The sequence below is a fragment of the Atractosteus spatula genome, chromosome 4 (assembly GCF_055471065.1).
Source record: "Atractosteus spatula isolate fAtrSpa1 chromosome 4, fAtrSpa1.hap1, whole genome shotgun sequence".
NCBI classification, from domain to species: Eukaryota; Metazoa; Chordata; class Actinopteri; order Semionotiformes; family Lepisosteidae; genus Atractosteus; species Atractosteus spatula.
The window spans coordinates 3,397,141-3,418,630 of record NC_142709.1 but is presented as its reverse complement, the minus strand read 5'-3'; the positions used below and the strand labels follow the sequence as shown (position 1 = coordinate 3,418,630).

Here is a 21,490-nt window from a genome sequence, read left to right as displayed (position 1 = left end):
CTAAATACAATTCTTTGTCTGACTTAATTATTTTAAACAACAATAAACTAGGAATGAAGACTTTTACATTTTTTTTACAATCTGGGCTACATGTAATGCAAAGTGAAGCTTCAAGACTACCAACAGGAAAATAATATCAGCTCGGAATTCAGCACCAGCCTTCGTTGACTGATGTTCCCTGCTAGAGGTGCACATGCTCTTGAATCCCACCTGGCGATGCAACAGATCAGCATACAATGTCAAGAGCAGACCAGCAGGTGGCGCTCTTCTGTCCGGAACAGAATTCCCAAACCAACGACCTGGAAAACATTGTGGTAGGTAGTGTCCTTGAGATGAAACAATAAACAAGGTTCTGACTGCTTGGTCGTTAAAGATCCTTGAGCGGCTGTCATATAGGAGTAGTAGTTTTAAACCCAGTGACTGGGATAAACTTCTACCCCACCCCATGCATCCATTGTCTATCAGCTCCATCCAGTTCAGGGTCTCAGGGGAGCCCAGTACAGCAAACAAAGGGTGCAAGGCAGGGTACAGCCTGGGCAGGACGCCAGTCCATCACAGGGCACACATACACACACCCTGGACAGGACACCAGTCCATCACAGGGCACACACACACACCCTGGACAGGACATCTGTCCATCTCAGGGCACACACACACACCCTGGACAGAACATCTGTCCATCTCAGGGCACACACACACATACACCCTGGACAGGACACCAGTCCATCACAGGGCACACCCAGATAAACAAGCACACACTCACAAAAGGGCCAGTTTCCCCAGAAGCCAATTAACCTTCCAGTAGGTCTTTGGACTGTTTGGGAGAAACCAGAGCACCTGGAGGAAACCCACACAAAAAGGGGGAGAACATGCAAACTCCACACAGACAGCACCCCAGGTCTGAACTTGAACCCAGAGCCCCAGCCCTGTGAGGCAGCAATGCTTAGCACTGTGTTACTGCGTCTACCTTCCTAAACAAATTCCCCTCTTAATTCCACTGCTGAAGTATGATTAAGTAACCCATCCCTTCTCAGCCGAATGTGCTGTATGTGCAGCAGATGAAAATTATGCCGTACATCAGCCAAGGGGGCTGAAATGAGTCCCCTCTTAAAGTGCTTTGGGATGAAAAACCAAATACAGTTACAGTATTATTCGTAATAATAATAATAATAATAAACTAGTATAAATCTGTTGGAGCTGTGAGGTTCAGGTGTGGGGGGGGGGGGGGGGGGTATGATCGACTCCTTTCCTACAGTATGTTTTTAAATCTGTCTCTGAATTCCTATTAGTCATGGACGAAAATCATCTTACATAACTGCCCAGCGAGACAGAAACCGTCTGAAAATTAATATCCCGCTATTATCAATTGAGCTGACCGATTATCCCATGCGAATGACAATCGGTGAATTTTAACGGTGCAAAATCACAAAACAAAATGCGTCTCGGAAGACACGATCAAAGAGACCACTCACCCTAACCATGGAATATTTTCTTCCGACGTTTTAGAGTTTTTTTTACAAAGCTCAGCCACTGCAGGGAGGTGTCCTAAACGTGTTTGTTACCTATTGCTCACCACCCCACACACACAGTTCCCAGTGCTGCGTTTTTTAAAGAGACGATACGGAATAGTTGCATAAAAGCAGTGACTCACAAGAGGCGAAATCCCTGTATTGCTTTTGTCATCGTTACGACACTGCTCAAGAATTCAATCTTGGGTAACACCGTCGACGGGTTGCAATAAAGACATGATCACCTAATGAAAAATACAACGACAAATTATATATAATATAAAGTTTTTGCTTGATTTTAATTAACGAGTCTCGAGTCCCTATACAGTCCCGGGTTATGTCGTTGATTCCCTGCGGTTTTGGATAAATGGGGGTGGGGGGGACGACTTGCTTGACGCTTAATATATATATTTTTTTTTTCTGAAGGAAATCGTAACGTTTCAGCTTAGAAATAACCGAGCAAATATGTTTTCCAAAAGACGAAAAACAATTTAATTATTACCGAGAACGTTCGCTTTCCCGATATCTCGGCCACCTGCTCAGATACCCGAAATTCTCCTAAACGCATTTCTGTCGCTGTGATAAATGAAGCGTCATTAGCCCTTTCTTTCCTCATTGCCCGCTTCCTAGACCTAAAAGAGGGCAGTTCTCCCCCTTTTTTTTTTGCTGTTTTATATTCCCGGCTTTAGGGAGTGACTTGTTGTTTTTTTTTAGTTCGTCCCAAAATGAAGATACAATTTTTACAACTTGTAACAGGGACAACAGTGTTGCGGGCTGGCTGACACGGTTACACAACCCTCCTGGTTATATAAGCGTGCCGGAAGAGGGGCCAATGAGCCCGCTTCCAGACAGTCACATGTCCTTTGTATTCTTGCACAGTCCGAGCGCCTGGTGCGGTTCTGCAGGATCTCCGAGACCAGCGAGCGGAACTCGCACAGCGCAGCAAACACGAGGAAACAAAAACAAAAAAACAGGAGACGCGTACTTCAGAAGCAGCAGTCGGAATTACAGCTTGTAGGTCAAGGCTGTCATCCGGAGAGCTCAACAGACGGGCGGTCACCGCTTTTCCAGAGGCTCCGGGGCACGGTGTTGAACTGGGTTACTGGCGAACAGGCTCGGGACTCCTGGTCTGATAAAACAGGTGGCGTGCGATTGACCTCGTCTCTCTGGCCTCAGCGTGGCATCAGGAGCCGTAAGAAGAGGGATTTTCTTTTGTTCGTGGTTGGTTGGGGGGGGAGGACATCTCGCCTTGGAAAGTCAGCCGTGCTGAAAGAGTTTTGTTACACAGAGGAACTTCCCGGGGACCGGAGACACTGCAAGTTGCGGGGGGAGGAAGGAAACGAAATAGCTATAGCGAAAGAGAGAGCTAAAACTGTTCCGTTCTCGCCGTCTTCCTCTATTTGTGTGTGTGTGTGGTATTTTCCCGTACTTTGGAAGATATGAAAAGCTGCGCAGCAGCCGCTGAAGCCCCCCGGCCCCTGAGCCCGGTGTGAGGATGGTGAGGCGGCCGTCCGGGATCTCCGCAGATCGGCTGGGTCAGACGCTGCCGTCCCCGCCAGGCGCCCGGGCCGCCTGCCCCCCCAGCACGGGCGCGTTTTAATGTCGCTGTCGCCGGGCCGCACGACCGCCCGATGGCTACTCGAGGCTCATCCGCTGATGCACGGACTTGAAGGGAGGGGAAGGCGCCTTGTTATATAAGGGTCACGAAGAGTAGACGTAAGAGTACTCTGGGACGAGGCCTACTTGAGTTCCCCGGTGGGTATTGTCCTGTGAAGAGACCAACAGCAGCAGCAACAACAACAACAATAATTTAAAAAATGAATTGCACTTGGAACATGCAACTGTTGTATCACTTTTGTGCTGCGGTTCCTAGGCTGCTGTAGTACTGCTGCCGAACTTGCAGTTTCATGTCTGTTTCAGACTAGTCTTGTGCGTTTGCAACAAAGGACATGGAGACGGGTAGCCGCCACTGCTCGGGACAACTCATCCATGATCTGTCCAACCCTGCCGCCGCCGGCTTGTGTCCGGAGATGCTGGAGGTCGCCGAGGAGGCCTGGCGAGCCGGAGATTTCAACCTGGCGGCCGAAATCTACGCCTCGCAGCTGGCCGGCCTCCCGCAGCCCGACCGGGGCTTGTGCCTGCGGAAGGGAGATGCCCTGGGGCGGGCCGGGCGCATCTCCGAAGCCCTGGACTCGTACTGCACGGCGGCTCGCCTCGGCCGGCTGCGGCCGGAGGAGCTGCGGCTGCTGGTGGAGAGCATCGCCCAGACCCTCCGGGACAAGGAGCTGTCCGGCTTGGAGCGGAGGAAGAGCGAGGCGGCTGACCGACCCGGCGCGAAACCGGGCGGGGACGGGAGCCCGCAGGGCGGCGGCGGCGGCGGGGACCCGGCCGAGGAAGAGGAGCCGCCGGACTTGTTCTCCTGTCGGCTGTGCAAGTGCTTGCTGTCCGAGCCCACCACGCTGCAGTGCGGACACACTTTCTGCAAGCCGTGCCTGGAGGACGGCGCGGTCACCGAGTGCCTGGTCTGTACGTACAAACTGAATAAAAGGCACGGGCAGCTCTTCCCCATCGGCTTCAAGGTGAACGTCATCCTCGGCGGCTTGCTGGACAAGTGGTTCGCCGCCGAGAGCAGAGCCCGGAGGCTGTGGCTGGAGGGAGAAAGCATGTGGAAGACAAGGGACCTGGAGAGAGCGTTGGAGAAGTACGACAGAGCCGCGGAGCTGGGTAGGTGCTTTCTCTAACGCGCTTTGTTAGGAATAAAATGTGCGTATGTGACCACTTGGTTCCGGATGCACGGAAAAAGGGTTATTATGTCTGTGACCTACTTTCTTCCGACGATATACATGTCGACGCTGGAAGGCGCTGTGTTACCCCCCCAAAATCAAACGACGTCGGTCTAAATGGAAACCTTTTTATAACCTTCGCCCCGGGGAGGGGAAAAAAGTTCCGATTTGCGTCTTTGCATTGAGCGGTATGCGGTTAGATCGTGGTGCCAGTCGAGCGCCTTGATGAGGACGCTCTCGGCACCAGTTGCTTACTGCTAACAGCGAGTGCTGTGGCTTTTTAAGAATGACTAGGACAGCTTGTGGTAGGTGGACTACAGAAGACTATATCGGGCAGCCTTCTCCGATCGCATCAAATGAATTAGCCTGTGGCCTACATGGGCATGATATCGTAAATCTAAAACTGGTATTTAACTTCAGCCATCGTAAAAGTTGAACGGCACGCCTTGTAAACCGAGTTACAGTTTTGTGTAATAAACATAAGAATGAAAGAAAACTTCAGCAGATGATAGGATCGCACAAATGACGTTGTCTGGAAATGTCTTCATCGTGTGTTTTGGCTGCGAGATGTATTTAAAATAAACCTGCACGGATAATGTGTTTTGTAAAAAAACAACTGAAGCTCTACATCCCGGCTGCTGGTGATTATACTCGTTAACACTTCCCCATATTGTGCTGTAGACCCCTGTAACCGTACAGCAGCTTCTGTAAAAACGATTGCAGTCAGGTTGTATTGAAGCGATGACTGTAAGTCTTAGTTAAACCAGGGACTGATACTGCTGTACTAAGGTAGTGACGTGTCCATCTCTGAGCTTCTGAGGAGTTGGTGGAACTTGACATTCAGGGAGCTTGATGCCCTCTGTACATTCTTAGAAACAAGCTATGATCATTGTAAAACTACATGAACAGAAATGTCAGAACATAATGGTAAACAAAGGACAGGAAGAGAACCTACACTTCTGCTCGGTACAGCTATAGCACTCAGAGGGATCTGCTCAGCTGTACACAAACAGAACAGCATGTAAAGGAGATGGCTCATGTTTGCGCCGGGGTTAAAGTACGGAGCATGATCGTCAGTTTTGACAGAACTGAGCTGTTTCATCCAAGATGAAATCCAGCTCATTTTGTCTGTTAGTGGTTAATTGATCCAAACGTGTCATCCAGCCGTTTCCGGGAAGAAGCCTGGGTACAGGCTTCAGCTGAACTGGGGGATTGGTTTCGGCAGTGTGGGCTGTATATTGGTTTGTAAGTTTGATTTCCTCACAGCCTTTATTTGTGTGACGTCATCGGACTGCTTCAGACAGCTGATGGGGGCAAGCAGCACATGGGTCCATCTGCCCAGTAAAAACACACAGCCGAGTGCAGAATAGATATTACACGCGGTGCACGCATGCCCCAGTGCAGGAAGGCACAGCACTTGTACAGAAGTAAGACTTTCTTAAAGGGGGTGAGGGGGAGAGAGGGTTAGAAAGCCAGGGTCTCGAATCTGCTGACTATGCTTCAGTCTGAACATGGAGAAGACGAGTGTAGTTCGCTGAGAGGGGAACCGCTCCTTCACAGTTCTGCAGTCATTGGGAGCTCTAGCCAGTTCATGCAAAGACCAGCGTGTCAGCCCAGCCATGATCAGAAAGCAGATTAATCCCAGTAAAGGTCATGGCTTCCCAAAAACCTGCCCTGGCCGCCTACACCCCAGACGGGACCCCAGGTAACCTAGCCAGCATGTTGTTCTGGGAGCAGAGCGGTGCCCCCAGAGAGCATGCGAACTCCACACGGAAGTCACCCCATTTCAGAACTGAGCCCAGGACCTGGTAGCTGTTAGTCAGCAACACTGCAACACTCCAGTTGTAGTGGAAAGCTGTCCGCTGTGTTGCCATTTGCTTACACTGAAGTCAGCCACAGAGCTGGGCTTGGTGACTTTGTGGGAGTGGATACATATTTTAAGGAATTTAGACAGCCTTCTCAACTTTAAACCCCTGTCCCCTCAAGCTTGGCTAAAATAACCACTGGCAGGGTCTGAACGACACAAAACTGAACGAGGCTGGTCTAAATACGAAGTGTGGCTCTTGGGCTCACACGTAGTTTTCTTCATCTGCTGTTGAAATGTTACTGTAGTATAACCATGAGATATTGCAACCTTTTGAAAGAGGGAAGTTGCCTTAATTTTTTTTACAAAAAGCTTTTCTCACTTATAAAAAAAAAAGTTAGTTTCGTCCAGATTTCATCCGGTCTCTGGCAGAGAAGATGTTATTTGAAGGCAGTCACATGTCTGCTGCTTCTGTAATCCCTTTCGGATGTAGGTCAGAGCTAGTAATGCTGTTATGAAATGAGGTTTTAAGATGTTTGCGAATAATTTGGTTGAAGTTAAAAATAAAAAGCTTGTGACTTGTGAAACAGTGAGTGTTGTAGAATCCATAGAGAAAGCTTGAGTGTGATCACAGGTCCGGCCATTTCGGCACGGTATCTGTTCAGATCGAGCTCTTTTGCAGTTAGAAGTGGTGGGCTCTGCCCTGATTACAGAAAGGTAGGCAAAGGAGAATAATTGTGGTCTTGATTAATCGGATGTCTATAGGCCAAAAATGTTAAAAGGAAAATAATTGAACATTAGCAGCCTTGCATGTTGCTGCACACATCCTACAGGTTGCTCATTTCAGATAATAACAGCATTTAATATTCAGCATCATTTCTTTCAGTTGGGTGTAGGCTTTAAATACATCATGAACCAGGCATGTTTGCTGAAGCACCTTTTTCTCTACGGCGTTACGCAGTGACAGAAGTGCTATAATGTGTCAGTATAGACCAGAGGCATGTATTTTATTTATCAGGAGAACGGCTGGTACAAGATTTAGTTTACAAGGTCAAAATGAGAAACGTGGATGAGCGTGGTGGGGGAAGGGTGTGGGAGATCTGAGGGTTGAGAGGTCAGCCTTGAATTGGGCATTGCTAATTGCCTTTCTTCTCTGTATGTCTATGACGAGCACCAGTGCAGTACCTAAAAAAAAGGACTTTATATGGTAGGACAGCATTATTATGTTTAACCGTTTTGTTAATTTCTGCCTTAAGGATATGTTTGTTGTGGTGTGGAATTCATAATTGTTCACGAATCCCCTTATACACATAGATGTAGAATTAGTAGTGCTAATAAATGGCTAGTGTGCGGGGGCTGTCTCTCATATAAAGTATATCTGTTCACTTTCTGTCCAAGTATTTTGTCGAGAGCTATACTGAGGATGAAAAGAAACGCAGCCCTTAAAACTGAAATAAATCCACAAAGCAAATCGCAAAAAAAGACATTGCCAGCCTGTGTTCTTGTACTCGCCTTTCGATGTCGCTGAATAGCCAGGGCAGGTACAGTAAATTCATGTACAGCGATGATGTTGACGAGCAGGGAGCCTCCTGTGAAAATCGCAAGCAGCTGTGTGTGTGGCTGTTGCTGGACGGGATACAGACTGTATCTGCAGCACACATGGGATGCATCAGGACACGTATGTTGTGTTGCGGGATTCAACCCCTTTCCTCTCCTAGAGGCTGGACAAGCATATGCCTGTCGGCCGTGTCCCATCTCCGCTCGTCCCACCGCTGTTCGGTCTGGGCTCGCGTCTGCAGAGCTGGGTCCTCCCAGGCTGAACTACCTCATCCCCAGCTCTCGGAGAGCTGTCTCTGCACCAGCCACGGGGCGTGCGCTGCTCTGCCCGTCGGGATGGACCGGTGGAAGTGTGGTCCCAGGGCCCTGGTCAGCGTAGCGCTGTGCAGTCTGGTTAACCGGAGCGGGTTTCTGCAGGGACTCGCTGCTTCTGCCCTGAACATCAGACTGGACCCTCCCTAGCAGGCGTTCAGTTGTCCGCAGGCAGTCGTGTATTCTTGCGCACCTCTGCGGGACCCTGGCTGAAGTCCGTCAGCGAGGTTGACTTCACTGCTGGAGATGCTTAACCGAGCTGTCGGCTCAACATACTGAGGGCACGAAGGCGTTGCTTTCTTGATAAGCGATGCATGATGATGTATAACCTTTCTAGTTTTCTTTTCTTGATTTACGCCAGGCTTGGCATTCGTCGGAGAAAATCCTCACTGGCAGTGAAGCCAGTGAAACTCTCTCGCTCGCGAGCCTGCTGCATGAGCTTTGATCTCCTCCGCTGCATCCCTGTGACCAGTCAATAACAATTACTCCAAGAACTTTAAATCAATATCCAAAATACACATTTTTTTAAAACCTACACATGAATGAGCTTTTGGTTCCTCGCATTCTTTAGTACTGGTAATGTATGTTTCCTAATTGGCGAGTTACTTTCTAAATCTTTTAAGACTTTTTTTCCCTGCTGCTTACTGACCTTGTTTTTGGTGTCTGAAAAGTGTATTCTCTTACTCACCATGTCACTACATTAACGCATGCTCTTTGAATTTCACAGCTCCTTTTGACTACATGTTGTTGGGGCAGCGAGCTGAACTCCATATGGAAATGAAAAACTATAACCAGGCCATTCAAGATGGGGACAGCACATGCAGGCTGAGACCACTCTGGCCCAAGGTAAACCACCGAGACATCTGTTACGACCATATGTGTGGTGAAAAGTACCTGGCGAAGTCGCAAAGTCAGGCATAGCTGAAACTATTGCTGCTCAGGGTGCTTTTTAGTTTTTCCTACAAGGCACTGCATAAGGGCATTTCTGTTCGTTTATTCTGTGGTGTAAAAATGCCAAAAAGTTACCATGAAATAACATATGCCTTGCAATATGAGAGGCTTCGCCCATGAACGCCGAACATCTAGTCACTCCAGATGGCTCTCTTAATGTGTAAAGAGGCTGTAATTGCCAGATATGCAGTGCGTCTGTCATTTTTCGGTCCTGCAGTTTAATAGATTCTCTGCTCAGACAGGACTGAATTCTCCGTGTGAGACCACAGCTACTGCATGCATCTTCTTTTTAGTGTATGCACGCTGCTCTGTCATACAGAAAGCATTTGACAGTGTTCCAGTACCATGCATTTGCATACATTTTAAATTATAGCTTTTTATTTTACAGCATTGATGTACGAAAAGCCATTGTTAAACCATGTGCATGAAAAAAGAACTATAGAAGTAGACTGCAGCACTGTGGTATTGGAAACTGTTAATTCAGGCAGGTTTGTGATTTTGAAAAGCACTTGAATTTATCGCTTGAAGTGCACTTAAACAGGGCTGCCTCTAAGAGCATGGAGTGGCTAATCTGATTGATATAGGTGTTCATTCTCCTGACTCATATTGAACAGTAATTCAAATGTGGGGTATGTCATTGTCGCATCCTGTTTTAAATTTATTCAAGTTGTTCTCATATTGTTTCTTATGTAAGTGCAACCCACAGCTGTCCTGCCCCTTGTGTAGTGCTTTCATATTTGTTTCTCATCTGAAGGAATGGAAATTTATCTGTGCATTAAAGTAATATTAGATTGCTTTAGTGAAATCATAGATGCATTAACGGAAGTAAACAAGTTTCTTTTCTTCGCACACATGCTCAATTAAGATTAGTCATCAGACAATGTCTTGTTGGCTGTGTCAGTAGACTAGTTTAAGAGGAAGAAAGCTGGTGGTTTTTGACCTCAAGGAAACTTAACATTTATGAAAGGTCACCTCGGGGTCACCAGGGGGTGGTAGCTTAGCAACTGACGACCAGACTTAAAATTGGATATAGATTTGTGCCACATAAGGGATTTAACTTTTTCAGTTTAAGTTACATGATGCCATCTGCCCATAACAAAATGCATCGGAAACTGCCTGCCTTTTTAGAGAAGCCTTATCTTTTCACCTGCGTTTCAAGATGCGAAAAGGCTCCTTTAGATTTCAAAACAAACTCTTGAGTCTCTCCACTCTGAGTTCTAGTCTGGTCCTTTTGTCTCCTCAAAAGGAACCTTTTCCTTTACCCAAGCCTTCACATCTGTCGCAACGTCATCCTTCGGATAAGTGTGAGCATCCTGATCCCTTCCAGTTGTGAGCCGGAAGATGATGTTACTTGAAGTATTATAACCTCTGTACCCTGTGCCACCCTGTGTCTTCTGTCGTGCCCTTGTACAGGCCCACTTCCTGAAGGCAGCAGCTCTGGCCAAGGCTGGGAGGACAGAGGAGGCCTTGCAGGAGTATTTCTTCTGTGTCGCACTGAGACCCGACTGGAGTTCAGCCAAACTAGAAGCGCAAAAGGTAGAGGGGGCCGATCCATATATTCTGTGTAAAGTCACATTTGCGTTCCTACCGCCTGTTCTGGTGACGGTTTGCAGGCAGTACCGAAGACATCTCTGAAATGCTGGGGGATCAAGTGTGCCAAGTGACTTGGTGATATGTTAACTTTTTTTTGATAAACGTCTGCAAAAATGTTTTTTTTCCCCATTCCTCTCCTCCGCAGATCCTGAGCGAGTTGTTTTCCTCGGTCTTCGAGAACAGCAGCCTGCCCGCGCCGCTGTCCGCCTGCCCCAAGCCCTCTGTCCTCGGCTCCCTGGGCGCCTCTCCGGCAGGGGACGGCCAGCGGCCGGGCTCCTCCCAGGTACGCCTCCTGCTCCGGCCCCTGCTCGCATCCCGCTCAGGGATCGATTGCGGAGAGGCTGAGATGTGAAAAGAAAAATTCTCTTTTGCAGGACCCGGTGTTGAAAGTAGCCAGGAATCCGCCTGGAGAGAGCAGAGCGCCCTCCGGTGTCGGTCCTGTGAAGTTACCTCAGTCTTTGTCGAAACTTGAATTCCCCTGTGAGGACAGAAAGACCCTGACGCCTGTGCTTTCAAGTCTTCCTGGTCCCGTCCTCAAGAGAAAAAGCCCCAGTGACTTGGCCAGCTATGGTCCTCCCAGCAAACTGCTTAAACAAGGTTAATATCCGTGTACGACAGCTCGGGGGGATTACTTTGCTTTGAGCTTTTTACTACTTTATTTGTGTTCTCGGTTGTTTTTGAGTTTTATCCGGCTGGGTGTTTACCGTCCGAGAGGGGAACTTGTGAGTTTACTTTTGAGTTTTTTTTTTAATTAACTCGACAAAATAAGAGGAAGAAAGTTCTCCACTGATCGGGATCGTTACAAAAGGGGCACCCTTCAGACATAACAAGCTGACATAAAAGAACTTGTGCACAACTCTTAGAGGAGCATATGGTGAATTAAGAGATCGGTTTGCATGGAATGTACTGTCGATAATTCACTTTCATCAGCTGGTTACTTGACTTTGTTATATAAAGATTAATACATTTTGGTTCCATTGTTGGTTTGCGTAGGTGGGGACTGTTTACCTCAGAAACCCACAGCTCCTAATGGATGGAGGGAAGTTCCTACTCAGCTTGTTGACAGCTCAGACATGGAATGCTCTCTCTGCATGAGGTACTAACCCCTTTATACCGGCGCTAGAAAGACTGACCTTGGAAAGATACACGCAGAACAGCCCGGTTGTGTGTTTCTGATCTCCATCAATAAGTTGATATTCCATGTGTGGCCTACATTCTGATGACTTACATGCATTTAATTAGAATTTACACTCGTACTGTAAATTAAAATGCATGAGAAGTACCTTCTTAGATTTAAATATACACATTGATTCCCAACCATCCCGTCTGGTGACTGAATTTTTAGGACTTCTGTGCCTGTTCCCAGCTGATAGGTGCTCCCAGTCGCAGCAGGGTTTGAGTTCGTTGGTTTTGTTGTTGTTGTTTTAAAATTGAGTGGATTTAAGAAGTGCGTTCGTGTCCTGGGTGCGAACTGAGAACAGACTGGACACGACTAAACTGTAAAGTGTTGTAGCCAACAACCTTGGCTTCTTTCAGGAAACAGCTGGGTGAGATCCTCAGGTTAATTAACTACTAAAAGATAACATAAGCAAGATGAGTTGAATGGCTCATTCGCCTTGGATGACATGGTCAATTCTGTCATAACACTGACTGCCATTTTCAGGGCTTCAGGCCCTATGCAAACATGACCCATCTCGTACACATCTGTACTGAGCATAAGTGGAGGCTCTCTGGGGTAACTGTGCATTTCCGGGCTTAATAAATGATTAAATATTGGTTACTTTGGCCTCTTAAAGATCTATAACCCAAGCCTTTTTTTACTTTACTAATAGCTTGTTGCTACAGCCAAACTTCTCATCAGATTTTCAGAAGCACGAAATCCAGACATCATCCTCTGTAGTAAACGATGCATAGATGTTAATTTCCTTGATACACACCTGCTTGGCTCTGCTGTATGGATGCATTTTTGAAAGATGGCAGCCAAATCTGTGATGGGTTCACCAGGGTGGGATCTAAACCTGAGATCCAGACACGGACTGAAGTGCTTGGACCTCATTTTATTCCGTTTTGCATTGAGTTTAAGATTTTGACCTTTAACTTTGAAGGCAGCAGAAGGAATCTTGTATCTTTAGTTTTCAATCACTGACTGCTTGTAAGGCCCCAAAACCAAATTAGGTTGAGCACGTCTTGCATATTTTTTCCTCCTGTTGAGTTCAGCCTATTTTTAAGTCCTGCCTCAAACAATTGCTTGTTTAGACTGATTATTTTTACACCTGAAGGTTGAAGCAATTTGTAATTGTACATTACTTTATAAATAATCAAGTGCTGTCCTTGATTAAAAAAATAAAGTTTTATAAGAAGGACTTTATAAAATGTATTCTGATGACAACCAATGTTTTTGGAAAACTTTTGTTTTACTAGATAATTTTCTATTTGCCACTAAACAGCCAGCATGCTACTAACACTTGCAAACACTATGTGAATTTATACATTGAAATTAAATCTTTGAAGTAGTTCCAGTAGCCGTACAGAGGTTTACAGATGTACAAAACTATTTCACGGATCCTTGTGGTTCATTCTTGCCCATCTCTGTGTACGCCTGAGTTGCATGGCTTTTTTCCTGTGTCTTTTTTACTTGCAGGCTGTTTTATGAACCAGTCACCACTCCCTGCGGGCACACCTTCTGCCTCAGATGTATGGAGCGCTGCCTTGACCACAATCCCAACTGCCCTCTGTGCAAAGAGAATCTTTCGGAGGTACAGCACCTGTCTTAACGTATTTCAGCTGTGTCACTGAGGGTACCTCAGTGCACACAGCCTCCCCTTCTAGGGCTCCTGCAAGTGTGTTGTCAGAACCACATCTTCCTCTTTTCCGTCCGCTTTCGCTGAGCTCGTCGGAAGTAATCGCAGTCCACAAGTAGCTCTTGGAACGTGGATGTGGTGAAGATGAAAAAAATGTTTTCTTGCGTTTGCTGGTTAATTTCAAAACCTTTACGTAGGGGAAAAGGCTGCATTTTAGACAATAAGGTTGTGTTTTATAATTATTAAAACTGACCAACAAAAGCTCATGTAGTTGAAATGTATAATATTATAGAACTATGCAAAAAGTGACATTTTAAAGAAAATAGAAATATCTAAAAATAAATTAGCTATGTTATAACTAAAAGGACTGACCGTGCATTAATAAAGTAATAAGGTTACTCTTAATTCTCAAGAAAACAGTTTTCTAAACTTAAATTTGTCCAGTTCCTGAAAAGCTTGTTTCATATACATAAAAGTATAATTTCTTCCTTTAAAAAGCCAATAGATAATAAATAACCATTGTTTTCTAATTTTCCAAAGCAACCCAGTGAATGTTACATAGATGATAAAGATTTAATGTTTAATAAATGTTACAATTTTAAAGGACTTAAGTATTGATGAGCAGAGACATGACTTGACCAACCAGTCTTTTCTTCTGTGTATGTGGAATAAATAAGAAAGCAAAGTAACTGTTATGAGATAGTATAAATAAAAAAAAATAACTTCCAGTTGTAAAATGTCACATTTAGGTTTTTTTTAATCAACTCTCTGTATTGGAGTGTAGGTCTTTCCTTGCTCACTCAGAGATGTTCAACCTTTGGATGAAGTTATTTCTTGTAAGAAGGGAAATTACAGCCATGCTGGGCAGCCTTCTTTAAAACCATTCTGCAAAAAAAAACACTAACAGAGGGGGGAGATGAGTACACCCCATGTTGACTGGCCTGTGAGCCTGGCAGTCAGGGGGAGTTTCCCCCAGCAGAGCGCTCCAGGCTCCAGAGTTTCTTCTGCTCTCGTACACCCTTGGCAAGCCCATTCGTTCTGAAGCAGCAGCCAGTCCCCACCAAGAACCACTTCATACTTCTGAAGCAGTTTGTCCCAGTACTGTATAAACAACCCTCGCCAAGCCAGAGGGGCGAGCATCTGAGCTGAGCAAGAGTCTCGGAACTCGGCCAGACATTCCTGGGACACAGTACGAGTGAAGCTTGTGTCCTCTAAGTTTACGTCTTGTAAGTCTGAGGGCATTTAATTTTATTTACCAAGATGGATCTGTATTTTTCTCTACGATTTTGGTGCACTGTCCCCGTTTCCGTTTTCTTGTGTGTTGGCGAGTGATCCGTGCAACGCGTCGGGAGTCCAGTCCGTTCAGTTAACGAATGATCACGTTTTCAGCTCGTCGGTAGCAATTCTGTTCCCCGTTCCTTTTGTGAACCTCATAAAACAGCGTTTAGCTTTTCAGACTGCTGAGTTGCTTGGAGTTTTGGAAGCTTAACGTTACTGCAGAGTCGTGACTCGAAGGTCCTTGTCTCTTCCTGTCAGTCCTCTCGGACACGTTTTTCTGGGTGGAAACTTTGGAATCGCCCTGGGAGTTTCGGTACCCTCAAGACGGGCATCCGTTATCTTCTTGCTCATTAAGAGGTCTCTCCAGTATCACTGGAGGAGTGGGCTTGTGTACCTCGCACGGGCCGAAGACCTCCGGCTGCTCACGCCCGTCGGCTCTTGAGCCCTGAGTCTGGGGTCTGAGGCGCTCATACCTGTCAAAGGAGGTCTAAGACTTGGGGGTTCTGACTTGTGCTCATCGTTCATCTTTTATTTCGGGGGGGGGGGGGAGGATGTTTCGCCCCTGACGGTTCGGATCTCCTTCTCGCTGCAGTATCTGGCCGCCAGAGCGTACAACAAGACCTGCCTGATGGAAGAGGTCCTGGTCCGCTTCCTGTCGGAGGAGCTGGCGGAGAGGAAGAAGGTCCACGAGGAGGAGCTGAGGGAGCTGTCCAAGTAAGCCGAGCCCTTCTCGCCTGCAGGGGTCCCCAGTGGGCTTGATCAGCGGCACGTCCTTTGCTTTAATTTACATGGCTGTAGGTTTTCCTAGGCCATCTCGTATCTCGTTCCTGTCGGTCCATCGCTCTTTAAAGCCGTGGCCACGCTGCCTGTGAAAGGGGTTGTGTCTTGATTTATGTTACACGTCTACAGCAGACTGTACTGTATGCGCGTCTGCTTTCCCCCCCCCCCCCCCCCCCCCCCCCCCCCAAGTCTCAGTGGAGTTCCTCAGCGAGGAGGTTTTCAGGTTAGCTGAGGGAAGGAAAAAATTGGCACACAAAAAAACTGCGTCTCTATTTCAGGCAGAGGTTCTTAGGTTTATTTGTCTTTTGTCCTCAAGTTTTCCATAGTGTAGTATTTTCTGATTTAAGAATATTGTAGTTTTAATGGAATGACACAGTGGTCAGCATCGTTACCTCGTAGAGCTGGGGCCTGGGGTGCTGTGTGTGTGGAGTTTGTCTGTTCTCCCTGTGTTCACATGGGTTTCACCAGCTTGCCTCTGGACTGTGGGATGGGTTAACTGGCTTCTGGGAGGTTTGGCCCTGCTGTGCGAGTGTGTGCGTGTGTATTTGCGTCCGTGTGTCCCCCTGTAAAGGGCTGGCATCTCTGTCCAGGACGTGTCCTGTCTTGTGTCCGTTACCTGCTGGGATAGGCTCTGGCTCCGCCGCGATCTGGAAGAAATGGTTAGAAAATGGATGGATGTCATTCATATATGCGAAATATTTTTAGAAGCCAGCCAGACCCAAGGCTGCTTTTGGCGGTGCAAGGGAAGTTCATGTGCACGCAGTCTGGGAAAGTCAGTCAATCTTGTACACCTGCTGCCCTCGAGGGAGGCTGTAACATGGGCTTTCCTTGCAGCTTGAATAAGGAAGTGCCCATCTTCGTGTGTACCATGGCATTTCCCACGATCCCCTGCCCGCTGCACGTCTTCGAGCCGCGGTATCGGCTCATGATCCGCAGGTCCATGGAGACGGGCACCAGGCAGTTCGGGATGTGCATCGCCGACGAGCTTAAAGGGTGAGTTTCCTGGCGTCCGGCATCGTCGGGCCTTTAGCAGAGTTTATCTGTAGTAACCTTCAGGACAAGAACGTCTAATGAAGAGGGAAGCTGCGCTGTGCCCGTTCCTTTCATACGAGAACTGGAACGAAGTGTAAAATTGATTTTCTCTTTTTTTTTTTGTGGAATTGAAAGTATTGCTGGCAAAGGTGTTTAGTTGTGCTATTTATTTGTGTGTCCATATAGCGTATAAATGTTTAATGGAGCCGCTTTGTGAAAGGTCTGAAACACATTGATTTTGTCTTCTGGGTTTTTTTTTTAGGTTTGCGGACTACGGCTGTATGCTGGAGGTCAGAGACGTCAAGTTCTTTCCGGATGGCCGATCAGTAGTGGACACCATTGGTGTGTCCCGTTTTAAAGTTTTAAGCCACGGCCAGAGAGATGGCTATAATACTGCTAAAATAGAATACCTAGAGGACAAGAAGGTACCTCCTGTGCTTTTGTTGATACAAATTATAAACCTGTTCCAACCTCATATTTGCAAAATATTGTAAAAACCTCATTCTTCCATCTCAGAAGCTTTGCCAGTCTGTGTTCTCTGTTGTCTCCGACTATACTGTAGCTTAAGAGCTGCTCAACTCCTTTGTCTTCTCTAGAGTTCATGACTGTAATGTCCTGGTCGCTGGTGTGTCTAAATCCACACTGGACAAGCTTACCTAGGTCCAGAGTTCGGCAGCCAGCCAGTCCTTTGCACTGGCTTCCTGTCAGGTTTTGTGTTGACTTCCAACTCCTCATGCTCACCTATAAGGCTCTGCATAGCTTTTTACCTCAGTGCCTGTCTGAGTTACTATCGTCCTACTCCCCACCTCACAGCCTTCATTCGTCTGACTCAGGTCTCCTGGTTGTCCCCCCAGGCTCAACTATATACTAAGGGTGACGGGGCCTTCTCCTGCTCTGTCCCAGAGCTCTGGGATTCTATCCCCAAGGGTATCGGAGAGTCGCCTTCTCTCGACACCCTTAGATCCTGATTCAGCAGGGCTTTTGTTTAATGAATGTCTGTCTGCCCCTTTGCTTCTTCTGCCACCTCAAAACTGTTTTTTATTGTGCTGTTACTGTTATCTCCCATCGTTGTTTTTTCTTTACTGCAAAGTGCTTCGAGAATGTACTTTTAAAGCTTATGAATGGCACTAGAGGATATCGCATGGTGCCGACTGACTTTGCTCTTTTGCCCTCAGGCGGAGGGAGAGGAGTATGTTGAACTGGTGCGTGTCCATGACTCTGTGTACGATCAGGCCGTGGCCTGGTTTACATCTCTCCGAGACAACATGAAGAACCAGATTCTCAGCCACTTTGGATCCATGCCTGGAAAAGAATCGGATCCTCAGGTAAAAGGGAATTTGTGCCGTGGGGGATGTTAGTTCATCATCAGATCTGTCAAAATATTGGTTGTAAGAGTTTCACTTAAGCTGGGATTATTGCGTACCTAACGTGAAGCAAGAATAGTAAAACTCTCCAGTCCGTTGCTGATCAAGATATTTGCATTTACTAGTATCTCTGTAGGTTAAATTGGAAGAATTTTCACATTGATGTGGGCATGATCCTTGTAGGTTTTCCAGTTCGATAGGAATCGGTATCTTTACTAAATCATTACAAAAGAGCCATTAAGTGTCCCTATATCCATGCATTCCATGATTTAGTGCATAAGGTCAAGCTCCTTCTCACATTTCATAACATGCCATGTTAATCCGGATTAGTGCTAAAAAGTCTTGAAATGTCATTAACATGTATGGTACTGCTGCTTTTGGTCATAATATGGAATATAGTGCTTTTATTATAATCAATTTAAGGATTTTCATTTGCACCCATTTATATAACTGGACCTTTTACTGAAAGTGAAGAATCCAGCTCATGGGAATAAGCTGGAATTTGAACCCACAACCTTCCAGTTCTGAGTCCTCTAAGGCTGCTGCCTGGTGTGGCTGGGAGTAAGGGTGTCGGCTCTGTCTTGCTTTCTCCCTAGGCCAGTCCAAGCGGACCCGCCTGGTGCTGGTGGCTCCTGGCCGTCCTTCCCCTGGAGAACCGAGCTCAGCTCACAATCCTGGCCATGACGTCGCTCAAGGACCGCCTGAACGCGATCCGACGCGTGCTCATATTCGTCACCCGCAAAAGAGCTCGATGACGGCCGCAGGACCTTAGGGTTTTTATGTTTTGTCGGCGTGGAAGTTTCTTTCATTTTGAAAATCCCAAGTGAGCGCTCGCCCCCTGAAGTACAGACAAGTAAGTCTTGGCTCGTATGTGATGAATCAGTGCTGGGGATGCCCCCTCCAGTAACATCTGTTTTTTTTTGTGCCAAATGAGCATTAAGAAATTCTGAAAACCATCACAGAAACACTCTGATTTTCCCTGAAACCCCACGGCCCTTCCTGCTGCACTTGAGTGGAAGTTCGCAGAAGTCTGTAGCACAAAAGGCTCTCATCATGGCCCTTGAGCTTGGGATGCGAGCTACTGTTACTCAGTATCTTTATTTTAACGTTCGTATTTCAGACTGTGCCTGTTTACCCTGACATATATGAGCCATTCTGCTGGAATTTGTTTCACAAGAAGTGATTGCTGCATTGTCTGGGCTGGGGCGGGGGGTTCTTGGAATTGTATTCTGGCTGGCCGAAGCACAAAAAATGCCTCTGGTGACTTAACGAGGAATCGCCAGGTGTGGTTTATTCGTTTGTCTGCATTGCAAATTTATCAACAAATGTATTCATCATGTTGAATGCTGAAATGCAGGTGTCCTTTGCTTGTCGTTTGCACCTGTACTCACTCTCTGATTTACAAACACCCAGCTGCTGTATTGAAGCATTTATTTTCATACCTGTTCTTCGCAGTTATGAAGAGATTTTTGCTGCAACAAAATCCTGGCTTTCATATCTGAATGGAAAATGCTATCCTCGTAGTCATGTGGGTGGTCACTGTTCCTAGAATATTTGCATTTACCTTGATAACTACTGTACTGGGTTAGTTAACCATTATAAAGAAGCAATAGCTTTTTCACTTTGACTTTCTTGGTGCTCTGTGAGAATAAAAATAATAGTGTGATTTTCTTGACCTTCCAAGCAAATCTGAAGGTTTTCCATGTATTGTGTGTTGTGGGAGTTTTATTTTCGGCTTACAAAATTTAATTTGTGAAACGTTTTTGGGGAGAGTGCTGCATTCATAAATTCGGGGATGGGAGTACATCAAACATCCTTCATCCTGTTATGCACCTTCTAACAAATTAGGTACTACAGATGGATACATGATCAGCGGTTTACAAAAGCTGTTCGATTTGTCTCTTGACTGTGCTGTTATGCAGACTTTGAGATCATGACCTTTTCACCTTCAAAGGGTTGCTAGAAGAGGGAGATGTAATTTAAGAATGAGCTTCATTTTGTTTATATACTGGTAACTGCGCCTGGTGACCCACACACCTGCCGGTTTTCATTCCAGCCCGCCTTCATTAGAAAACCGAAGCCTTACTTGATCTCAGAAGTTGCCGCATTGAAATATTTGCGTTGTGTCTCTAGTCGCATGACGGGGATTTTATTTCACTGAGAAGATACAATGGTGAAAGCTCTAAGGAGTTCAAGAGCTGGGAACAAAAGGTTCACATTTATCTTAATGTTATCAAGTAGGTGATGGTGTAACTGAGGGCTCCGCTGGAACACGGCCCCCCAGGCGTGTGAGTCGCCAGGACTGGGGACAGCTGGGCCAACGGTAAAATGGATGAATTTGGCTCATTCGGAACTATACAGTATGAATTACGACTGAAAATATTGGATCCTGTTTTATAGGTCTGCAAAATGTTTTAATTACACAGGATATAAAGCTTTTTGAAAAAAAGTAAGTTGATGTACGATTTTTCATTAAAGAGGGGGAAAATGTTGTTCATAAAAACGCCTATTCATCAGCTTGCCAAAGAGGTTATAGTTCGGTATATTCCATCCTGCTTATTCGTTTCTTTTAAACAAAGGGCTGTGACATGTATTTCAGGTACATGAAGGAGGAATTGCACCTTGGCACTCCTGAAATGATATTTCGTGACTGTCGTAGCCATTCACAGGGCCATGGTTGGTCAGTTCGTGCTCCAATTGAAGCTTTTCCAAAAAACATGGGGGGGAAAAAAAAAACGAACTCCAGAAACCTTGAGCTCAGATGCCCCCATGTTGAAATTGTACTTCCGTTTTAAGTGTGCAGGGTGTAACAAGCTTAGGTTTGTGAAGTTTGGTTTTCATGAAGCTGGTTCTAAATGAAACTCTTGTTTAACTTGCGGTCGCTGCTGAAACGCACTAGTGAAACAAAAGGTGGTGAAGGATGAGCTCGGGAATGAAAAGGAGTTTCCTGAGGATGAATTGCACATTCGTTCACCTGTATATTTTCAATCCATGGTGAAAGAGAGGAGCTGCCTTAAAATACCGGGATTTGACCGTGTGAAATGCACTGTACCTTGTGTACCGCTCAGCAAGTGGTAGCATTGTAGATCTTTGTAAAAGTGACTGAGATTACAGATTGAACATGCACTGTGTCTGGCCAAAGTAAAGAATGTTACTGTCTAATCTGGAATACGTCACGCAATGTGTGTTGTTTAGTATTTTAACTTTGCAAAATATTTTGAGACTTTAAAGGGTCTAATTCAATTCCTGTGAAGCGATCCAGGCTTCAATCTCAATTTACTATACTTTTTAAAGGGGGCTGGGTGGTGGATTGAACTAGTATTAATTTGTATGTTGTAACTGACTTAATGTGAATAGTGTTACTGTATGATTTTGTTAGCTTCAGTGACTCATAAAAAAAAAAAATCAATGTACAATTGAGGCCTTTTAAATGTTTCCTGTAAGACTTTTTCTACTTTCAGTTGACTCTTTTCTCAGTATTTGTTCGTGTGTGAATCATCCACTGTTAGCCATTCATTTCTTGTCTAGTGTTATCACAGAAATGCTGCATTTATCACTTACTGTATATTTGTATGATAAAAGATAAGGTATATTTAAATTATGTTGTATTTGAAATAAAAGATGCAAAAGACGCACTGTCTGCATGGCTTTATTACACAAAGACGGGCAAGGAGTGTGAGAAGGAAAAGGAAGCAGATGTTAATACATTTGGGGAATATGGCAGGCA

At 45.9% G+C, this 21,490-nt stretch overlaps 1 protein-coding gene across 3 annotated transcripts; it reads left to right on the top strand.

The window, feature by feature from the left end:
* The first annotated feature begins 2,075 nt into the window (after positions 1-2,075).
* On the top strand, positions 2,076-21,392 carry lonrf2 (LON peptidase N-terminal domain and ring finger 2). 3 transcript variants are annotated; one of them, XR_016090997.1, is made up of 12 exons: positions 2,076-4,232; positions 8,692-8,810; positions 10,329-10,451; positions 10,654-10,791; positions 10,883-11,105; positions 11,502-11,604; positions 13,150-13,264; positions 15,180-15,301; positions 16,202-16,360; positions 16,662-16,741; positions 17,575-17,724; positions 18,360-21,392. XR_016090997.1 is itself a non-coding variant. In XM_088914694.1 (12 exons), the coding sequence occupies exons 1-12, from the start codon at positions 3,458-3,460 to the stop codon at positions 18,516-18,518; spliced, it is 2,214 nt and encodes a 737-aa protein (XP_088770820.1). In that variant the 5' UTR covers positions 2,076-3,457; the 3' UTR covers positions 18,519-21,392. The 3 variants fall into 3 exon arrangements, 2 of the variants coding, with proteins under 2 accessions (XP_088770820.1, XP_088770819.1); XM_088914694.1 differs by having other exon boundaries at positions 16,662-16,689; XM_088914693.1 differs by having other exon boundaries at positions 16,662-16,824.
* Positions 21,393-21,490: the final 98 nt, after the last annotated feature.